The 20,537-nt window shown below is 36.0% G+C and overlaps 3 protein-coding genes across 3 annotated transcripts in view; 1 reads left to right on the plus strand and 2 right to left on the minus strand.

Annotated features, from left to right (window-relative positions):
* Positions 1–8,213, plus strand: part of LOC119190747 (cuticle protein 3-like) — a 10,295-nt gene extending 2,082 nt beyond the window's left edge. The window contains exons 2-4 of the mRNA XM_037443384.1: positions 2,668–2,862; positions 5,372–5,570; positions 7,630–8,213. Of these exons, the coding sequence (XP_037299281.1) occupies positions 2,668–2,862; positions 5,372–5,570; positions 7,630–7,724 (489 nt within the window). The 3' untranslated portion in view covers positions 7,725–8,213. The remainder of the gene's footprint in view (positions 1–2,667; positions 2,863–5,371; positions 5,571–7,629) is intronic.
* A 2,632-nt stretch (positions 8,214–10,845) lies between these two features.
* LOC115447256 (pupal cuticle protein 27) lies at positions 10,846–12,771 on the minus strand. The gene is made up of 4 exons (XM_030174252.2): positions 12,733–12,771; positions 11,910–12,111; positions 11,370–11,618; positions 10,846–10,928 (listed from the first exon to the last, which is right to left on the minus strand). The coding sequence occupies exons 1-4, from the start codon at positions 12,739–12,741 to the stop codon at positions 10,846–10,848; spliced, it is 543 nt and encodes a 180-aa protein (XP_030030112.2). The 5' UTR covers positions 12,742–12,771.
* Positions 12,772–15,380: 2,609 nt separating this feature from the next.
* LOC115447244 (glycine, alanine and asparagine-rich protein) lies at positions 15,381–17,290 on the minus strand. The gene is made up of 3 exons (XM_030174236.2): positions 17,220–17,290; positions 15,985–16,375; positions 15,381–15,689 (listed from the first exon to the last, which is right to left on the minus strand). The coding sequence occupies exons 1-3, from the start codon at positions 17,226–17,228 to the stop codon at positions 15,448–15,450; spliced, it is 642 nt and encodes a 213-aa protein (XP_030030096.2). The 5' UTR covers positions 17,229–17,290; the 3' UTR covers positions 15,381–15,447.
* Positions 17,291–20,537: the final 3,247 nt, after the last annotated feature.

Consider the following 20,537-nt stretch of genomic DNA (forward strand, 5'->3'; position numbering starts at 1 on the left):
CAAAAAGTTAAAGCGCTTATCATCTGGCGAATGGCTTGCTCGACTTGTGCATAGTTTTAAAAACCTATAATATTTTGTATGAAACATGCGGCCTTTCATTTCAATCGTCTGTATGTGTAGAAGTAACTTCATTTCTCATCACTGAACTATAAACTTGAGATGAACGCGTCGGTAACAGGAAACAATAAAGATACGCATCGATACCTACTTACATACTGCGTAACTATGTAATTGTGTGTCAAGTTTTTTAGCGCATGCGCAGAAATGGCGCGAGTTTTGAAATACAGTTCTCGCTGTGAGAAAGAAATGTATCTTGTCAATAGGAAGGAAAGAACCTTCAATAACTGTTATTAAGAAATATTCTGTGATCATTTCAGACTAGAAACGATTTTTGAAAGTCCAGATAATTCTCTACCCCATTTGAATCATAATACTTCTACTTTTAAATTTCCAACATACCAATAATATCCATAATATGTCTAAGACAGTATGGTGTTTATGCTTTGCTTTTATTTTATAATAATTAAAACATGTCTAATATAGTTTTTTGGGAAGAAGCAATTAATAATTATTATTGTATTATCCGATTAATTGCCCTTTCGTATCTTGGGACTTTAACTTACGTCTGATATGTGTCTACACACAGGTCTCAACACAGCATGCAACGTGGTCTTATACACTCTCAGACAAGATGATATAGAAAGTCTACTTATGCGTGTCTATAACTTTTAGGAAAAAATGCGCATACTATTATTATAAGTCATGTCGCGTACTGCGTCATCTGCCCACTCAGCCTCTAGCAAGCAAAAGGAGCTCATCTTGTGCCCCCTATTGGTCCCTAAGCAATAAAACAAAACAATATTTAGGTGATCTCGAAATACTACGTAATCCTATACATTCTTTTATTGTGCAAACAATTAGTGGAATAGTGTGTAGGCTTGTAGAACGAGGTCACGGGTTCGAATCCTGAATATAACGCAATAGTAGGCGCAGCTCCATAAGTTTAAATTGGCAATATTGATTACATTGACGTAGTATTGAGTGAGACGCACTTTTACGGTTAGTTTCAAAATACTTAGTCTGGCCATAAATACTGTTACACTTAATTATAAAAAAATATTACATTTGAATTTCGAATCTGTCATTTTTATACGATTGTTCATTGTGTTTTCTCATTTTGGCGCCAATACATTGTAAAATATTTTGCGATATTAAAATGGTGTGGGGTGATAAAGAGAACCGAATCGCTGTGATAGCATTACACAAAGTAGGTATGGAGCCAAATGCAATTTTTAAAACTCTCCATACACTTGGTATTAGTAAAATGTTTGTGTACCGGGCTATTAATAGGTACAATGAGACCTCCTCTGTTTGTGACAGAAAAGATCTGGCCGTCCACGTAGTGTTCGTACGAAAAAGGTGGTCAAAGCAGTAAGGGAAAGAATTCGAAGAAATCCTGTCCGAAAGCAAAAGATTTTATCTCGGGAAATGAAGATAGCACCTAGAACCATGTCGCGTATTTTAAAAGATGACTTAGGACTTGCAGCCTATAAGAGACGCACTGGCCATTTCTTAACTGATAATTTAAAGAAGAATAGGGTGGTAAAATCGAAACAACTACTGAAGCGGTACGCAAAGGGAGGTCACAGAAAAATTTTGTTTACGGATGAGAAAATTTTTACAATTGAGCAACATTTTAACAAACAAAATGACCGTATTTATGCTCAAAGCTCTAAGGAAGCTTCCCAATTAGTCGACAGAGTGCAACGTGGACATTATCCGACTTCAGTGATGGTTTGGTGGGGTGTTAGCTATGAAGGAGTGACTGAGCCATATTTTTGTGAAAAGGTATCAAAACATCGGCACAAGTGTATCAAGATACCATTCTTGAGAAGGTAGTTAAGCCCCTTAACATCACCATGTTCAATAACCAAGTATGGTCCTTCCAGCAAGACTCGGCGCCGGGTCATAAAGCTCGGTCCACGCAGTCTTGGTTGGAATCGAACGTTTCGGACTTCATCAGAGCTGAAGACTGGCCGTCGTCTACTAGTCCCGAATCTTAATCCGCTGGATTATGATTTGTGGTCAGTTTTAGAGAGTACAGCTTGCTCTAAACGCCATGATAATTTGGAGTCCCTAAAACAATCTATACGATTGGCAGTGAAGAATTTTCCCATGGAAAGAGTGCGTGCTTCTATTGATAACTGGCCTCATCGTTTAAAGGACTGTATTGCAGCCAATGGAGACCACTTCGAATAAGCTTTTTATATTTTTAATTGTTTTATATTTATGTATTAAACTGACACACTGTAAAAGTAATAAATGTTATTTGCAGTTAACAATTTTCTTTTTTCTTTATTACAATATTTATGGCAAGACTAGGTATATTAGTCTCGTCTTACCTTACTCGGCATGTAATATATGAGGATATTCCCACAACTATCCGATAAATTATATAGAAAATAATTCTGAGTAGGGTAGCTGTGTAATTTTATATATTTCACACTTTTTGAAACCTTAGCCACCTTTAATCCAGATACAAAACCACATTGAGACCAGTGAAGTCGCCCATAACACGGACACATTGCAATCCATACCACGTATAGTAGTTTTCAAATAATCTGCCTACAAAATTCATTGCTCTAACAAGCTTTTTATATTCCTTAGTTCGTATTCACCGCTCTGCTCGGCGCCGCGACCGCCGCGTTCGCGCCCGCCTACCCCGAGCAGTCGAACCGACCGCAGGCGCAGTACGAGAGAAACGCGCGCATCATCGCGTACGACTCCGACGTCAAGGAGGACTCCTTCAGATACAACTACGAGACTGAGAACGGCATCAAGGCCGAGGAGCAGGGACGCGAGGTATGACACTGCACTTTATAGTGATTCTACCGATATGCAATGGTTTGTCTGGCCCCTGGCAAAGTTACAATCCAAGGGCGGGGGATGTCGATAACCTATGGAACGATTGCTTGTTTGCCTACAAAGGCAGTAAAAAAACATCATGAAGACGATCAAATAATAATTTTATTCTGAATGTGGTATTTTTAAATAGATCCGCGTAATTACTAGAAGGAGTGATCTAAACGCTACTGTCATGAATGTCAAATATGTCGGACCGCAGGCTACCAAGCGTAGTGGACAAAACAGTTTTCGTAGCATAATATGACAAAGTTCATTGTAACGCTCACCGCACCTTGCAAGATGCAGTTTTAAAGACAAAAAGGTGTTTGATGTATGTATTACGATAACTTTTATATTGTCTTTAGACCACAATAAGGTGTCTTACTCTCCCATATAACATAGCCTTTAAAATTCCAAACGATGTATCGTAACGTTATCGTACCGTGAGCTATAAACGACATTTACGAGTAAAAGGAGATGACCCACTAACTCGTAACTGACCCGCGGACCTGTAAAGGGCACCGGACAAAGGTCAGATGCCGTTAGATGATCATAAATCAGGAGTAGTGCATCGTATGGGATGGGCGGGTCGGATCCATGTTGTAATGGTGAAGTCACGCCTTCAATTAAATAAAGATCATACGATGGGTTTGTTTATCAATAATACAGTTATATCTACACACACTAATATATATTATCTCTACTAATATATGTTAATATATATTCTTTCTACTTTGTCTATTTTATTATCCTCTTAATGAATTCTCGTCAGTTTTGGTTACTCTTGACCTGGTCCAAGAATTCCCGATTGCGACTTTAATACTTTCGGTGGGATCGACTTCTAACTATTCCTTTTGAATAATATTCATCGTTCATCACCTTGTGACTCTACCCGTAAACAAAATAATGACACCCAGAACCCCGATCATCAAAGGAGAAGCTTTTAAATACGTAGTTAGTTTTATTAACTTGTATCGCCCTCTATCCGCTGAGTAAGTAAATATAACGGTAGCTTTAGACCCTTCAATTATATCGAACAGACAAGTAGCATCTTACTTAATGTTTTAGATTATTATGCTTTGCTAACAGATGGCGCTAGTTCAAGAACCTTATAAATTGTCTCTAGCGTCTATAGCTTTTCTCTTTCTTCCCTTACGGTTTCCATAATGTCAGAATGTTATAATATAGGAGTTAGTATGTTTGCTAGTAAATCACTACCGCCTATAAACACTGCATGATCCCGTTCGCACCCTTTGGAAATGAGGTCGCGAACTTTTCAGTCCTACGATTAAACACTAACAATTTTTTCCACATCCTCACTTAACCAACAAAAACTCGTCTACATAGTAATGCTTCCTGAAGTCAACTGGTGTACAACACATCCAATAATGATAGTTTTTAATATTCTATTATCGATGAGAGGTGGAGATCTTTAGAGAGAATTACATACGAACTGTATTATTAGACATTGTAATCTACAGTACAGGATAAAAAGTAATATTATGACATCGATAGACTTACTTTCAAATATTTGAGGTTTCGCATTTGTAATATTAGCGGCAGATGCGAAGTACATCAGTGGAGCGTAAAGGTTAAACGAATTTGTTTTGAAATAATTCCGCTCGTAATAGTTATCTGTCATAACAGTGTCTCTCGAAATAAGACGATTCCGTACACTTTTGTAAATTTATGTAATTAGTGGTCATTGTGATTGATAAGTAATGTCTAACGGGTATGCAGTTTTGCATCACGATTAGCGACGCGTGGATATTGTTTGTGGCGGTCGTCATCTGTTTATAGCAAGCGACGTGTAGTTTCATAATTTGGTTAAAAATGTATATATTCCCCAATTTTTATGCTTTCTCTCAAAGTTTGATAACAAACCCGAGGTAAGCTATTTAATGTATAACAACATTTATCATCTTATCACCCACTAATTCATTTACTATCCATAAATAAAATAAACGATGGACATTAATTTATGATCTTATAAGTCACATGTTCAACCACATGCAGCATATTTTATTGATCAATAATCGTTGGTGATGGGGTACATCGTCAAATCGATGGCAGTTTGCACTGACCTCGCTCTAACGCCTTCACGATCCCATCATGACGGGTCATCATGTCATTTACTCGCAACTTTGTTTACATTCTGAAGGTTACCAGATGTTGCCACAGAGGAATTTAGATTGCTCGGTTATCAATCATAGGTTTAAATATGTAATATTGTAAGTATATTTGATATTACGAGGACTGAATGTAATACTTAATTTTCTAGATCAGAATTTCCATTGTAGAAGAACAATTGAAGTATGTGATGATTTTCATATTCTGTATTTGTTTCTATTGCATAATAGCATTTCAAGATGACGTGACTAACCTAACTACTCCACATTTTGTTTCTTACCTTAATACCAACTCATTTAGGTACCCCAAGTATAACAGTACACCTGTCTCATTCCAGGCGGACGGTATCGAGACCCAGGGCGGCTACCAGTACACAGGTGACGACGGGCAGGTATATTCGGTGTCGTTCGCGGCAGGCCAAGGCGGGTTCCAGCCCCAGGGCGCGCACTTCCCCACCGCGCCCCCCACCCCCGAGGCCATCCTCAAGGCGCTCGAGCAGAACGCGCGCGATGAAGCCGCTGGTATTATTGATGATGGTAAGTAGAATTATAGAGGTTTGCAAGTATCTAGTAAGATGGATATGGAATATATATACTATGGAACTTTATATCAGAGAAAGATTCTAGAATGAGACCAATACTTCAAAAAATTACAACTTTTGAGCTTTCTAATATTAAATTCTTTTGTATCTGGCATGGAATTGGTCACATAGCACATGATAGTAAGCATAATGTAATTCAAACGTAATATTAAGGAAAGAAATATGTCGTAAAAACAAATTTTAGCATGCTTGCATAGAAATCTCTAAAATCCCAGTGTAGGATCAAACCACGTTTGTAAGAGGTTTTATCTTGAACGATACAAACGTAATCCCATTGCGCAAATTTCCCAGAGATGCGGATAATGATCGTAAGTCTCGAGCCGTCTCGTGCGAGGAGCCGTGCCCACAACACTAGCGTGGGACTGTCTGTGATAATGTCTATTAACTAAGTTTACCTACATTGTACAGCTTAGAAATAGACGATTTCGTAAAAATCTCTGGTAATTTATAATAACATGAGAAATATTTTGTCCCATTGGACATTGTATAAAGAAGATGCGTCCTGGCAACTTATTGATCAATACTCTACTTAAAATTACGTCTAGTTATTAGCAAGTAAAACAATATACATAACTATGTGCGCATAGGCATCGAGGTTTCTAATTAAATATTCAATTGCAATATCGATTCTCTTGATTTGTAGCTCAAGCTATAAAGGATGCGATGAGTAAATCACTGTGTTTACGTCGAAGATACGCTCGTAATCACTAGTTAGGAAAGGTAAGGCTCTTGTGTAATCACACGAACAGTTCACGATGTGTGTTGGTTAAATATTTAAATCATGTGTATTCGAATGAGTGTAAAGTTCAAATTAAATTATAGGTTTATCATGTATCAGTGCCGCTCCTCACTGAGAATATAAAATAATAGGCAATATTTTATTCAAGTTTTGTTTGAAATCTCCAATGGACACGTAAATTGTTCAGTAACTTGCCATAGCTTACTTCGAGAAAATAGATTTACAAAAAGTAATAGATGAAGTGCTGACAAGTAAAATTAAGTAAGCGCTGTTTGAAATAGGACAAGCCACTCAAGCTGTCATTACCATGTCATAATTTGATCTTTAAGGAAACTTCACATTTCCCAAGTGCGTGACATTACCTACTAAACATGCCAATCAGCGACAATTTATCATAAACGCCGACCTAGCACAATCGCAGGACAGTTAGTGGCGCCAGTACATGTTTTGACCTTTCCTAAGTTTCATCAAACCCTCTCACTTCGTTACCTTACTCTATTTTCGACTCTACATCTTTTAAGTAAGATTGTGTTTTGTTTACCAAATATTTTTATGAGGCATCTTTAAAACATTTCGAGACGAAATATATTTAGAATATGACTTGCTGTATATACATTAAGGTTGAAAATCGATTACGAAATATAAAGTTACAGAAAATTAAGCATATCGGCTACTGTCTTGGACAATAGGTCAACATGTCATGAGTGAAATGTTACGTCAAATATAACAAATAGGTGTTTCGCATTTAGTTCCACTACGAGGATGTTTATTTTCAGTTGTATTTTCCTTATAGACGTAGCGTTAAGCATATTATATTTATTCGTTTCGGACACGAATGAGGCTGACACTAATGTGTACAAAATCTACAATTATTAGTTTCGGCTCTAAAAACTGAGAAGCAAAAGTTTTTCATAGTTATTAAACCCATGACACTAGAATTGGTTTACGAGGCCAGGACTACATGATATAGAGAGATAGATATGTTTAATATTAGATGTTATATATCAACTAGTGGTCACCTGGTAGTCGGAATTCAACCGCAATAAATAAATATTTTTTTTCTATTCTATACTATGATTTTGAATTCCTACTCTGTATTATGATTCTACATTGCTTCTCTATTTTATAAACTATAAACAATGTGTTTAAAATGGCTTAGAAAGATTTTTCCTCACGCATTAATACACAGATCTAGGAAGAGGTCGATAGCTAATTGTTTTTGATATATTTTTGATGATTATTTCCTCAATTCCAGGACAATACACCCCTGGCAAGTACGGCGACGCGAGCCACCAGCAGTTCGCCAGAGCGCAGGCCTCCGCCGGCTTCAGACAGCCATACAAATACTAAGTAACTAGCCCTAGCCCTAGCGTATCGTGTTGCCATAGAAATCTGGAAACAAATAATTAACGGAGCCACATCCCTAGCGTATCGCACTCACACATAGAACGCACGGTTCTGATTGGTCAATGCGTTGCATGGATACGGTTCGAAACATGCTCTCCCATATTTCTATGGTTTTTATGTCATTCATATTTAATGTTACATAACTTGTCACTGATAAGTATTTTCATCAGTGTTTTATAAGCTTTTCTCTTTTAAACTTACATTATTTTGTGTAGGGATGAAAGTGGCAAAAGATATTAAAAAAGCTGATTGAAAATGTTTATAAATAAGATTCTCTCGTATGTAATATTAAATAACGGATGCTCTCAGAACGGCTATAATTTGTATGTTAGTGTGAGTGTATTGGATGCTGTAATAGTCACAAGGATTGCCAATAAACGAAGAGATTTTATAGTATTTATTCTAAGAATAAACATATACTTTGTATACAAATAAACCTTTTTATTCTAAACCATATCGCCCTACACATAAAAAGTGAAACATAAATTAAATAATAATACACAAAACAAAACACAGGAATATTACGTTTACAATGTGATAAGCAAAACAGAAATTCAAGTAGCCTCTAATCGAAACTCTATCTCTGAGAGATTCTTTAAAATTAAGTCAGTTAACGTCATGATCTACTTAACTCTTTGAAATAACCGACAGAATTTGGAATGATAAGTAGAGTTTGGGTTGTTTGTAACTAGCTTTTGCTTAATGGAGTTTTTGTAATCCGATTGAGATACTAAACCGTTATATAATAGTATACATGTATGTATAAATAGTCTATAACAATATACAACATGACCAAGGAAATATTAAACTTGCCTTTGTGGCGCCACATTTGCTTTTAAAGTGATCGTTGTCACTACTAGAAATTTGTTCTATTTTTCACCACTACATGGCGAGGAATATTATTTACTTAGTCAGATACGACGCTCCGAAATGCATGATAAAGTTGCTACATACTTTACTCTATCATTATTACATATATAGACTCTACCGAATTGTGAATTCTAATGACTCCAAATATGACTCGTCATTTGTTTGTTCTTTATACCAAAAAATGTTGTTATCAAAGGCAAGGGGCATCTCAAAAATAACCTTCAGTTTTGTTCCCGTTATCTAAAAATACATTAAAGTATTATGAATGAATTGAGTGGTTAAGTTTGACTGTCAAATTCCCAGCAATTAAACGCACGCGACTCCCATCCTATGACTAATGTATTATGATGAGCAACCTTGCTCCATTTCTAAGATCATGTAAATGTACTACGTGGTGACCACAACCGATCATTGCGATAAAGCTATAGACCTTAAAACTATAGGAACAAGGACTAATAACCAAGGTAGCATGAATACGTTTCGTAGAATCAGAGTTATCTAAACACAACAAAATGGGGATTGAAAGTTTGTACATGGAGTGGAACGATTTGCAAGGAGTTGTTTTACTCGAGCAAAATCGTTGTGACACCAGTATGCGTTTATTGATTTCAATACACCCGTATGTAGCAAAAATCTAATTTATGCTCGCGGCTTCACTGTCATTTAAGTCCTTCCCAAAAATAAAATCCCACTGTACACCTCTTTAAATGATAAATGGAGTCTACGTTTGAATACAAGCTTTAGTTTTTCATTATCATCTTCAGCCGTTAGAAGTCCACTGCTTAACATAGTCCTCCTCTAAAATTTCCAGATGGGAAATGTCATTAAAAACCATTTAGCGGTCTGCTCATTTACTTCTAAAAAACAACCAAATTTCAGACTTTTTATTCATAACATGAGTAACATTTATATACGTAGACATACCCGGGAGGCGACCTAGCAATACAAATAAATTGAACCTTGGAATACGGTCGCATCATTAGCGAAATAACATCTGCACTGAATGCCACTAACAGTAACCGCTAAGTACGCGCGGGACCTTGATATGTGATGTAACCGCGCAGTCACTACACAACACAGCTTTTCTTTCTCTATCACTTAACTTAATATTCAATTTAAGATATAGTTAATTATACCATTATTTTTATGTTCGTGTTAGGAACTAAGTTTGTTCATAGATATATGCATCGATATTCTTCGAAATTATATATAGCGCTATTACTTAAAGATAGAGGAGTTTTCAATAAGTAAAGTATTTTTTTATAATAAACAAAGTGAGAGACACTAATTCACCTACCACTTTCCTTAGATTAACAGAAATAAACCACTACAATAACGCCTAAACAAAAATCGTAATCTCTGCAGGCAACGGCTTAGCTATTCCTCTGGCATTAGATTTAAGAATCTCTGGGCGGCGGATGCTACTCACCACCAGGCGGACTGCTTGCTCGTTTGCCTACTAAGGCAATAAAAAAAAAGATGGATAGTCGCATACATTAAACTTCAAAAGTAAAGCTCAGCAAGTTAGTTACGTGGCATTCTACTGTAGCTGATGATTTATATTATAAGAGTTTTGGTAAATAACTTTTTTAATATCTTCATTTCATTCTGGTTTTGGTTTTTGTATATGATTATTCTTTCATCCATACTAATATAATGAAGAGGAAAATCGATAATTCATAGGTTTGCAGGAGCTAATCTTTAAAGCTGCTGAAGCGATTTTGACAATTCTACTTATTATACTCGGGCATTGCAACTCTTTCACGTAGTCGAAGCCACGAGCAAATGCTAGTTTTAAATAAAAAATGTATACCTGTGATCTTCATTTATTAAATAAAAATATAAATAAAGTAAATATGTAATCTATCCTTAATTCTGTTTTACAGTAAAACATACGATTATGTGTTCATATAATCCAAACAAAACTCAACAAATTACTCATTTTCCTTAATAACGGCTGAATAGAAAAATGTATTTTAACAGCACTATCTATAAAAAATACGCTTGTATATTAGAACAGCTAGTATACAAAACATTTTAATTTAACATTACAAAAATAATGTCTTCATAGTTACAAATATAAATATAATCTAATAAACTCTCCCAGATACACGTTTCCGCAAATCACACTGTAAAACCAAATATACACTGAATTGTTCTTCTATAAGTTTACTGTACAGCCCATTGGTAATCTTCAGTAGTGGTACCCGCTGCCTGTACCAGCGCCTGCCGAGGCACCGGGCCTACTCTGACCATTGTTTTCGGGGTGGTATTGACCTGCAATCAAAATGTTTTTGGAATTCTAGAGACTTCCTGTCATTTTTAGCTTTTTATTAAGAGACGGGTGAGTAACTTATTTGAAAAATATACCACATCTGCAAAATATGTACAGTAGCAAATCGAAATTAGAATTATTAATAATTAGGGGTAGGAAAGAACTAGAAAAACTATTGAGTTTCACATAATGGGATTTAAGTTTTCAAGCTCTTATTCCTATGAGATAAGGGTGTGAGTGTATATGTACATGTTTTTGTTAATTTAATATATAATATTTAAGTGTAAAATTATTTGTACTCTCCGATCAATAGATGTTTCTAGTTACTAGCAACTATATTATGTGTTAGTGTGCGATCACAACTAATTAATTAATCGTTACACGCTCTGATTTATTTTCATGTGGGTTATTCATTATAATTTACCAATATTAATAACATATACCATCATCAAATATGCCAGCAGCCTCATCTCTCTCGTTCTGCTGCAGCGCGATCAGAATGGCCTCGGGCGTGGGTGGTGCGACTGGCAGGTGCTCTCCCTGCGGCTTGAACCCGCCCTCTCCCGACGTGTAGATCAGCGTGTATGTCTGTCCATCGTCGCCTTTGTACGAGTACCCTCCTTGCGCCTGTTCTGGGCCTCCCGCCTCCTCAGCTCGGATACCGTTTGAGGTTTCGAAGCCGAAGTGATAATCTGAAAATAAGATATTTTTTACCATTTTGACCATTGACTCTCTCTCGAGGATTTCTTGTTATAGTTATTATAAATCTACGCCGCTGGGACGAGAAATCCCCATGACCACAAATTTTTCTATAATCAGCTATTATTTACTTATTTATTTAATTTTTATACATACATATACATGAATGTGTTTCGGGTTTAAATTGTAATACCAATGAGAATTTACAAATCCATTTACGACTTTGATTTATGTCAGTGTTGTGTCAAGTTTATGTGTGTGATGTTTGGATTATCTATTCTTACTTCCGGAGTCACTGATTTCCTGCTCTTGTTTCACAACATTGGAATTTTTCTCAGCGTCTTGCTGTGGTCTTCTGTTGCCGGTGTCCCCACCAATGCCCCCATGAGGCCCTGGATAGGGTCCCGGTCCTTGATCCTGTGGGATATAGTTCCTTGATGGAAGCTCAGCTGCAGATGTGAGGGCGATTATGGTTACGTAGATTATCTGAAATATAATATTACAGTGATGAATATGTTTTATTTAGTGTCGCAGATACATCGGAATAAGTGATGTAATGGTGTGAATAGTCTGGGTAGTTAATTTTGACATGGGATAGTATTGAAATGCAATAACAAAGGATAGTATTTGCGTTATCAATTCTTGAATACGAATATGCGTTATCACTTTGATTAATTTGTCTTTATTTTCTTTTTTTGCGTTTTTATGATAAAAGGCTGGTAAAGGAACAAATGTTACCTGATGGGTAGTGAACATCTTTATATACCCGCCGTGGTAATCGGGTGGACAGTAAATCAAAAAGGCGGATCTGGTCTATTACATGGTTAACTAGATTATCTTATAGTTCTTAATGATGTTTATCAAACAAGAAATTTAATTTATTATTTATGTAGATATCTGAAACCTACATAGAAAGAAAGTTCGTTTAACGTACATTCCAAATTAGTAATAAAGAAATTGGCTGCCTTTGACTTACTGCCTTCTCAATTACCATGCCAGATATATTCTCCCAATTCAAGGATATCACAATACTATAGTAATAAAAGAAAACAATAGGGACTGAAATAATATAAGCTATTTTTTCATTTAGATTAGAAGAGCACATACCAAATTCATGGTTCCTTTAAGTGGTGGACTTAAAACAAAATTGAACACAAAACTGTGACAACACAACGAGTTCCTTCCACTTTTATACTAAAGCGAAACGTGTTAATGTTTTGATTCGGATGATATCGTTTTTGGAAACCTTGAGCGTAATTACAGAATCTTGAACACTTTCTATTTGATCACAAATATCTGTAAGTTACCCAGTTGCATGGAATTCTTCCCCAGTACCCGCTTGCCTGTACTGATCACTAAGTCTAATTCTATTGTTGTGATTCTCTTTTTATATTTTATATAGACCTGTCGCTTTTTATATGCTTATGTATTGAAGGAATTAGATGCATCTAGTAATAGAGTTCTAGATTAAGTTTCTGAAACCAATTAGGTTCTGGATTTGGTTCCCAAGCCGAATCAACAAAAGTTTTATGTGATTTATTATTCTATGAGACCCACACTTATAGGTTGTTTCGGATATAAATTTATATACAGTACGGCGCTCTGAGGTCCTGAGTTCGAATCCCGGGTCGGGCAAAGTGGTATTTAGTTTTCCTGCTCAGTATCAGCCTGGAGTCTAGAATTTGTGCCTGATATGACGATAGATACGTCCACTGTCACATCATGGGACAAAACACACTTGGTGAAAAGTGGGTGCCCTGGTTGCGCCTCCGTATACCCCTCCGTGGATTCATGCGTAAATGTGTGACAAATTTATGATCGGTAAGCAATGACTACATAACTGCACTACTTTCCTCAGCCGGAGACATGACATATTCAAAGCAGTACATAGTACTACTGCTTGACGACAGAAACAAGTGAAGCGGTTACACCTGCCCAGACGGACTCTTACACATAAAACACCTAGAAACTAGAAAAAAAAAAAAAAACAAAAAAAAATCTTATAAGATTTTCATACCAAGTACAAAATACCCCATCTATGCCCTTAATTAAAGTCGTGACGGCAATTGTATCATCACCTGACACGCGGCGAGAATGAAAGTAGCCTGGTTATAGCGGCCTTGCGTGCGGAGGTCAAGTGCAACTACGAGAATGTACGCACACACGAGAACATCAACACGCGACACGTTGTAACTACACATATTATATCAGACGTGAGTGTGAGCGGGAGAAGCAACAGGGAAGTCTTGAATTTATTTCACACCATACATTTCGAGTTTACATGCAAATTAAGAATGTGACTATGTTATGTATATTATTATTTCATTATCTTCTAGTATTTTTTAACAAATAATGTAGTAATTTTCGCATTAGTTTCGTGTGTAGACGAAGATTCAATTCCAGCAAGACATTTTATAGCACCAATACATATTAATCCCTGCGCAGTTTTAACATTTGTAACAAGTTTATAGCGATGAAATATTTATGTTAAATTATTAACTAGCACTGCGTCTCACGAGTTTGAATATCCCTATCCGTTCCAGCCCCACCTTTAGGTGTCCTAGTCCTGTCATAAATGCTTAAGTGCCCTCCTGCATTACATAGGTACTCAGGTGCATGTTACATTTCTGTAAGTTTAAGCTATTATAAACTTATATCCGTTTAAATTGTATATTACCTCACAGTCGATTAGTGTTTAGAATTGTACTAAATAGATTTATGTTTTTATCTATCTCAGAACCAGACAGCTTGATTTATCTGCGATCTAAGAATCAAATCAATCTTGTAATCACATCCATCACATATCAATAACGACCGCTGATAATTGTGATCGCAATTAAAACAACTTCGTTTATATTCGTTTATATATTTTGTGTTATGATTTTTACAATTTATTGGTTTTTGATGATAAATTCTTTATAATTTTAAACGTACATTAAGTTTAATACTCTGTTTTATAGCAATTATTTTGTGTTCATAAATTACTTTTTTATTTTTGTTTTATTCGAATAATATTAAATTTAAACGCGCCGTTTTATTGAAATAAATGTGGGTATATTACCAAATTTTAAGAATTTTATAGTATTTAATGTTATATACTTATTTTAAACTCTGTAGTTGAGAGGGAATAAAGACGATAACGATACAGATTTCTACAATTACCACTCGCTTTGTCCATGAATGAAAATTGCCAAGGAAACCCAGTATCTTCATAAAAACTTTAAAGGTATATTGATGAAGTCTATGAATAAGCACAAAACCTGCGTAATCGACTTAATGATTAACTCTTATCAATGTAAAAGTAAGCCGTTCCAATTATGGTAAAAGATAATTGATATTCTTTGAATTTACAAATACAGTTTATCCACAATATTATATTTTACCTTGATTTTATAAGTATTTCTTGTTAATTGTCTTGTAATTATTAATTATTGTAATTATAGGAACTTATAATATTAAGAAGAGCTTTTATTTTTGGATGCAATTAAAAGCTCGCAGCTATAAAACGGTTTGACTATAATTAAAAAGATAACAAGGTTTACTCATTACAATCAGCTGTATTGTGTATAACACAATATTTCGTGACCTTTGTAATATATTTATTTATAATCTCACCCCTATACCCTTGGAGTTAAAGTTTATATTACTACTGGTTGTAGGCAGTGGCGGCGCCAACTATCACGCAACTTACTGGTCTAATAAAGTCAGTTTAAAATTGAAAAATACTGGCAGGATAGTTAAATAAGACACATAAATCATTCAAACATTAATGTAATATAATACATATGAACACAGAGTATCACTTATTAAGTACGTGTGTACTTAGTAGTGGTAGCCGGTCTGCTCGTCAAAAGCCTGCTGGGGAGCGCTCTGGGACACCCTGGGGGCGAGGTATTGACGGCTGGCAGCTGACTGGGAGTGGGCGGAGGCGCCGAATTGGGGAGCCCCGTACAGGGAGCTGGGGGCAGACTGCGGGGCGGAGTAAAGGGAGCTGGGGGCGGCATGGGAGGCGGAGTACTGGGAGTGGGGAGCGGAGTACAGCTGGGCGGGCTGGGAACCGAAACCTGTTGACGAAACAATACGATTATATTATATTCGTATTACATAAAAAAATCTGATGAAATTGTAAAATGATTTGTGCTAAACATGATTCATTAAAATTAAGTGGCATCACAAATGCGTGGAAATGGATATAATTCAAGCACCACTGTACAAGTAATGTTCGAGCTGGAAAGTGTAAGACTTTACAGTTCAGTTTTATATGGAACATTTATATTAGTTCAGTATTATTTATGAGGCGCTTTCCATCACCGAGGGTTTGTTTATACTCGTGACTTCCAGTTCAAAAAAACAACTCACCGTTAGAAGAGGCACCGAATCCAGAATGTCCGTTGGAGCCAGCGGCGGCGCGGTTGGGAGGCAGGTATTGGTTGGAGGTGGCGCCAGAGAAACCATTGCTTCCTGATCCAGAACCGAATCCATTATGGCCTACAGAGCCGTGGGAGCCGAATCCGTTTCCATTGGAACCAAAGCCATTGCCATGAGAGGAACCAAAGCCATTGCCATGAGAGGAACCAAATCCATTGCCATGAGCTGATCCGAAGCCGTTGCTGTGTCCAGAAGCACCGAAGCCGTTAGCTCCGTTGCTCTGCCCGGGGGGAAGGTAGGTGTTGCCCGGGGGCAGGTAGGAGCGCTCGAGGTGCTCCAGGCGGCCAGCGGCGGCGACGGCGATCAGGGCGGCTACTACGAACTGAGCAAGGAACATATTAATATTAGAGGTTGCCTTTGAAAAGCTTCTTCAGCACTAAGCAGTAATCGTGCAGTTATTGAAAGATATGTATCTGCAATGTTATCTTGTATTAGCTTTAGATATAGATAATCAGCTTGCCTCGGCTTCGTAAAACCTTATCTCACTCACACCTCTGTGACGTTTTGAGTCTGAATTAAATTCGCTTTTTAGAATTAGAGCTATAATATTAACTACCGAATACTATAACAAGGCAGGTGATGTGCAACATGTTGCAAGATGTTGCATGACAGGGCCTGTAATGTTGATTGTATCTCACTAGTGCATCACGAGTTGTGTATCATTCGACAACATCGGGAGTTATTATGCAACGATGCTAAAGATGTTGCGCGTCAATGTATCTGGTCTATGAATGTTCCGTAAAACACAAGTTATTAAAATATTTTCTCAAATATATAATAATATTAATTTAATATTAAAACTTATTAATTATTGTGGGTGCAATAGAAACAAATACTCAAAGTTCCTTAATAAGCCAAAAATCGATTAGGGCTCGTAATAAATTGCTTGCAAAATGATTACTACATGATAAAAACTGACCAAATTTAAAAAACCATTTCCAAATATCGCACAACATATTAAAATTCAAAAGTTTCAAATTTAATTTTCGTAAAGTTATAACACATTTTCCCATCGAGAAAATGCATAGTTCTATAACGAACAATGCTAAAGCCAGAAATTAAAACTATACATAAATTATTTTTTCAATTATTCTAATAATAATTTAAATTATAAATTCTAAAATTCAAAATTTTATTATGCAAATTTTAAAATATATTTAAATTACCAGTTTCATTTTGTAAGAGGTTGGTTTTGCGGATGCAACGAGCGAATCAGGAGCTGAAGCTGAACTGTGATGTGCTGAGACGAATTAACCTATTATATACCCACTGACCTGATCTTAATCCTGAGGCTCACGCATCGTGACGTCACCACGTACGGAGCCGGTAATTAAGCACGTTTTTTTGACCGTCATATGGAGCACGACTCAAGGATGCTTCAGTCGATATTGATTGGTGATTTGTGGCTCCGCGGGTCGTGAGCCGCTGATGATAGTCGGCCTAATTATCTGCACATGAATTTGGCAATCGCTTTTGTTCCGCTACATATATAAATTGAATTTTGAGTTGGGAGACCTTAATTTGCAACATCGTTAGCTGAAGCATTTGTAATTTTTATTGTTGGACCTTGTGATATTTCTGTTGCGTTTGATTGGGTGCGTGCTGAGCGTTACTCGTTAACTGATATTGTTCTAGGCGTGGTTGTTTCAGATCATTAAATTTGAAATATTTAGAAGAAGTACTGGGTCGTGAACTCTATTATTTGTGGCTCTTGCTGAAAATAAATGACACCATTAAGACAAATTTTAAAAAAATCTCGATACATCACGCGAATACGTGAGTGTTTTCACTTGGTTTACAGCAATTTTAAAACATCAGCTGACAATTTATTTCTGAATTTTAGAAAAAAAAAAAACTTGTTTTAACCTTGTTGCATTGAATTAATGCCTACCACTAGATATTTTATTGAAGTTACCTACCTCTTAACTTCGCATGAAATCATAAATACTAATATTTATTATAATAATGGAACTGTTGAAATTCCCGAGCGTCATTAACAACTGGATTATCAGGATGACGAGCGCAGCATACACCATATAGCACTCTGTAACTTAAAGTTATACGAAATCAAATTAATTAAATGAAAAATTATCTCTACACGTTCGTCTCGACACTATAAAAAGTAGCGTAAATCTAAATTCATTAAAATGTTCTCATGTACTTACCTCATCTCGTACGTTTAGATCTGTATCGCAGTATCTTCGTGACATAATCGATGACCCACTTACCAATGCCTTAATATTCTAGACAACTCTCCAGGACGCCATAAAAAAACAATAAAATCGACAGTTTCTGTGACATTGACACTCGCTTTACGAAACTTTCCTATTGTTTGTTAGTTTTACTCATCTACGTCCGGAATAGTGGTAAAAGAAATGATTGTGCATAAAATATAATGTCCTATACATGCTTTGCTATGAGTTTTAGATGTTGGGTTTCAGGACATGAATCTTAGCTTCGTCTGAAGTTCATTACAAGTCGAGTCGTGATTATAGTTTTTGGAAATCGAATGCCTGAAATGCAGGTTAAATCACTAACTTCAGATCAATAGTTAGTCATACTTCACTTTTTTTACGTGACACTCAGTGGAGCCCATTAGAACGGACCAACAACAGGGTACAGCATGGTTTCCTGGTATTCAATCACATAGCAAACCAACTGTAGCACTCTAAAACAAAAAAATACTTCCTACTAAATCTATCTAAAGTAATATTTAATGGATCGATTTACACGCGTAATAAAATATAACTTAACAAACAACATACAAATAAAAACGATCCAATTTCAACCAAATGTTTTATTTATATCGTGAAGTATTTAAATTCATTGTATTTTGTCGTCGTTTTATAATTAACTAGGTGTTGCTCTCGGCTTCCCCCACGTGAAAAGCTTTTCCCGCTACAAAATTTCCAAAATATTGCTTCGTTGTAAAGCACCGCTGGTACTACGCCAAGCCATCTACTCAAAAAATCAGATTAGGAGTTCAAATTCCCAAGGGACAGGGTGACAAGGAAACCTATGTGGTAGTCTAGGACATGGTCAAGCTGTGTGCTAAAATCTAATTCAATTTACTGAGTGTTTTTTTTGGCCCGATCCGGAATTCGAACCTAGGATACGCACCACGTACTCAACTATGCCACCAAAGCAATCACTCAATGTGTATTTATAATATTAAAAAGATAAGAAATAAGATAAATTAGAAGACATTTTTCGGCGTAAAGTACTCGATAGATAGATCTCTTTTCTGAGATAAAACTGAAAAGTCTTTCCGCCGTGGGTGCCACTACTTGTAGAGTCACTTGTTGGTAAGCGACCATACCAGAGAAAAAATAAGGAAATGGTAAACGAAGAGATACTATTAAGGGACTCGCAGTTTCTTGAGCTTAAGTCTTCGGCCTATCGGGATATGATGGACTTTCATATTTATTTTAAATAGAAAAAAAATATTATCTGGGAATCAAATTCAATACTGTATCAGTATCTCTGGCAAAGGACATCTCCACTAATCCAACAATACGATACGGATAAAGATTTTTATTCCTATAGTAATCACATTACACATTATTAGCATATTTTGGATTGTACATTCGCGATTCAAAACAGAGATATTCACCTAAATGTATTATTTTATCAGATAATTTAGCCAAAACGTGCCATTATCAGTGTTAATACGATACGAGGACATTTTGACGCACTTCAGATCCGTGATAAAAATTAAAGGAAATTTAAATTCGTAGTTCAAAACGTTATTATAGTATTAATGGTTTTAATTTTTAATCGGAACCGCTACTTATTATAATCTGAAATATTTAAAAGAATAGACAAAATATCAGAACCTTGTGAATTAATTGTTAATTAGTTAATTTGGAATTACCAAGTAATAATATAAGTTAGGGAGAGCGCGCACTGCGATGTCAGAATCGCACGACATTTTCTTTCGATTATGGGTGAAGTATACAATAATATTTTGCTCAGAAATTCTATCGTATATATTACTACATTATGGTTTATTGTACTTATTTATGCATAAATTGTAAAATTTATAACAGTAATGATAAATAAAAAACTGTCAAGATAATGTTTGAAAACTAATTCGAATATGCTCCTGAAAAGGAATAGCATAGCTTCACTGCATATAACATTTTTAGTATAACTCGCAGAAGTAATTTCTGAGGAATTCATATGTACAGCATTATTAACCATGATATTTTATGGTTGGTTTTGACCAGTGCCGGATTTGACCGAATGCGCCTAAAGCGCTCACTGAAAAGTCCGGTATGTTTGTGTTTAAAGCTGATCGTTGCCAGGCTAATTAACGTGGGGTCATGTTAAAAAAAAGCAACTTCAGATATGAGCGAATCGAAGAGCAAATGTTCCCATTTGCTTAGATCTTAGCACTGATCTAAGCTAGCGGACGCAATTAAAAAGTCATTATACTCTGTAGAACGATGCCGAAAATAAAATAATTAATATTAAACTTCTAT

Source organism: Manduca sexta, chromosome 5 (genome assembly GCF_014839805.1).
Source record: "Manduca sexta isolate Smith_Timp_Sample1 chromosome 5, JHU_Msex_v1.0, whole genome shotgun sequence".
Lineage (NCBI taxonomy): Eukaryota > Metazoa > Arthropoda > Insecta > Lepidoptera > Sphingidae > Manduca > Manduca sexta.

What these genes read in the sequence shown, in the direction of transcription:
- LOC115447244 (XM_030174236.2), bottom strand. An exon ending in ATTCGGTGCCTCTTCTAACG is followed by an intron (nt 15,690 to 15,984) that starts GTGAGTTGTTTT and finishes TTTCGTCAACAG; the next exon opens with GTTTCGGTTCCCAGCCCGCC.
- LOC115447256 (XM_030174252.2), bottom strand. An exon ending in GGAAATCAGTGACTCCGGAA is followed by an intron (nt 11,619 to 11,909) that starts GTAAGAATAGAT and finishes TCTTATTTTCAG; the next exon opens with ATTATCACTTCGGCTTCGAA. An exon ending in TGCTGGCATATTTGATGATG is followed by an intron (nt 10,929 to 11,369) that starts GTATATGTTATT and finishes TTTTGATTGCAG; the next exon opens with GTCAATACCACCCCGAAAAC.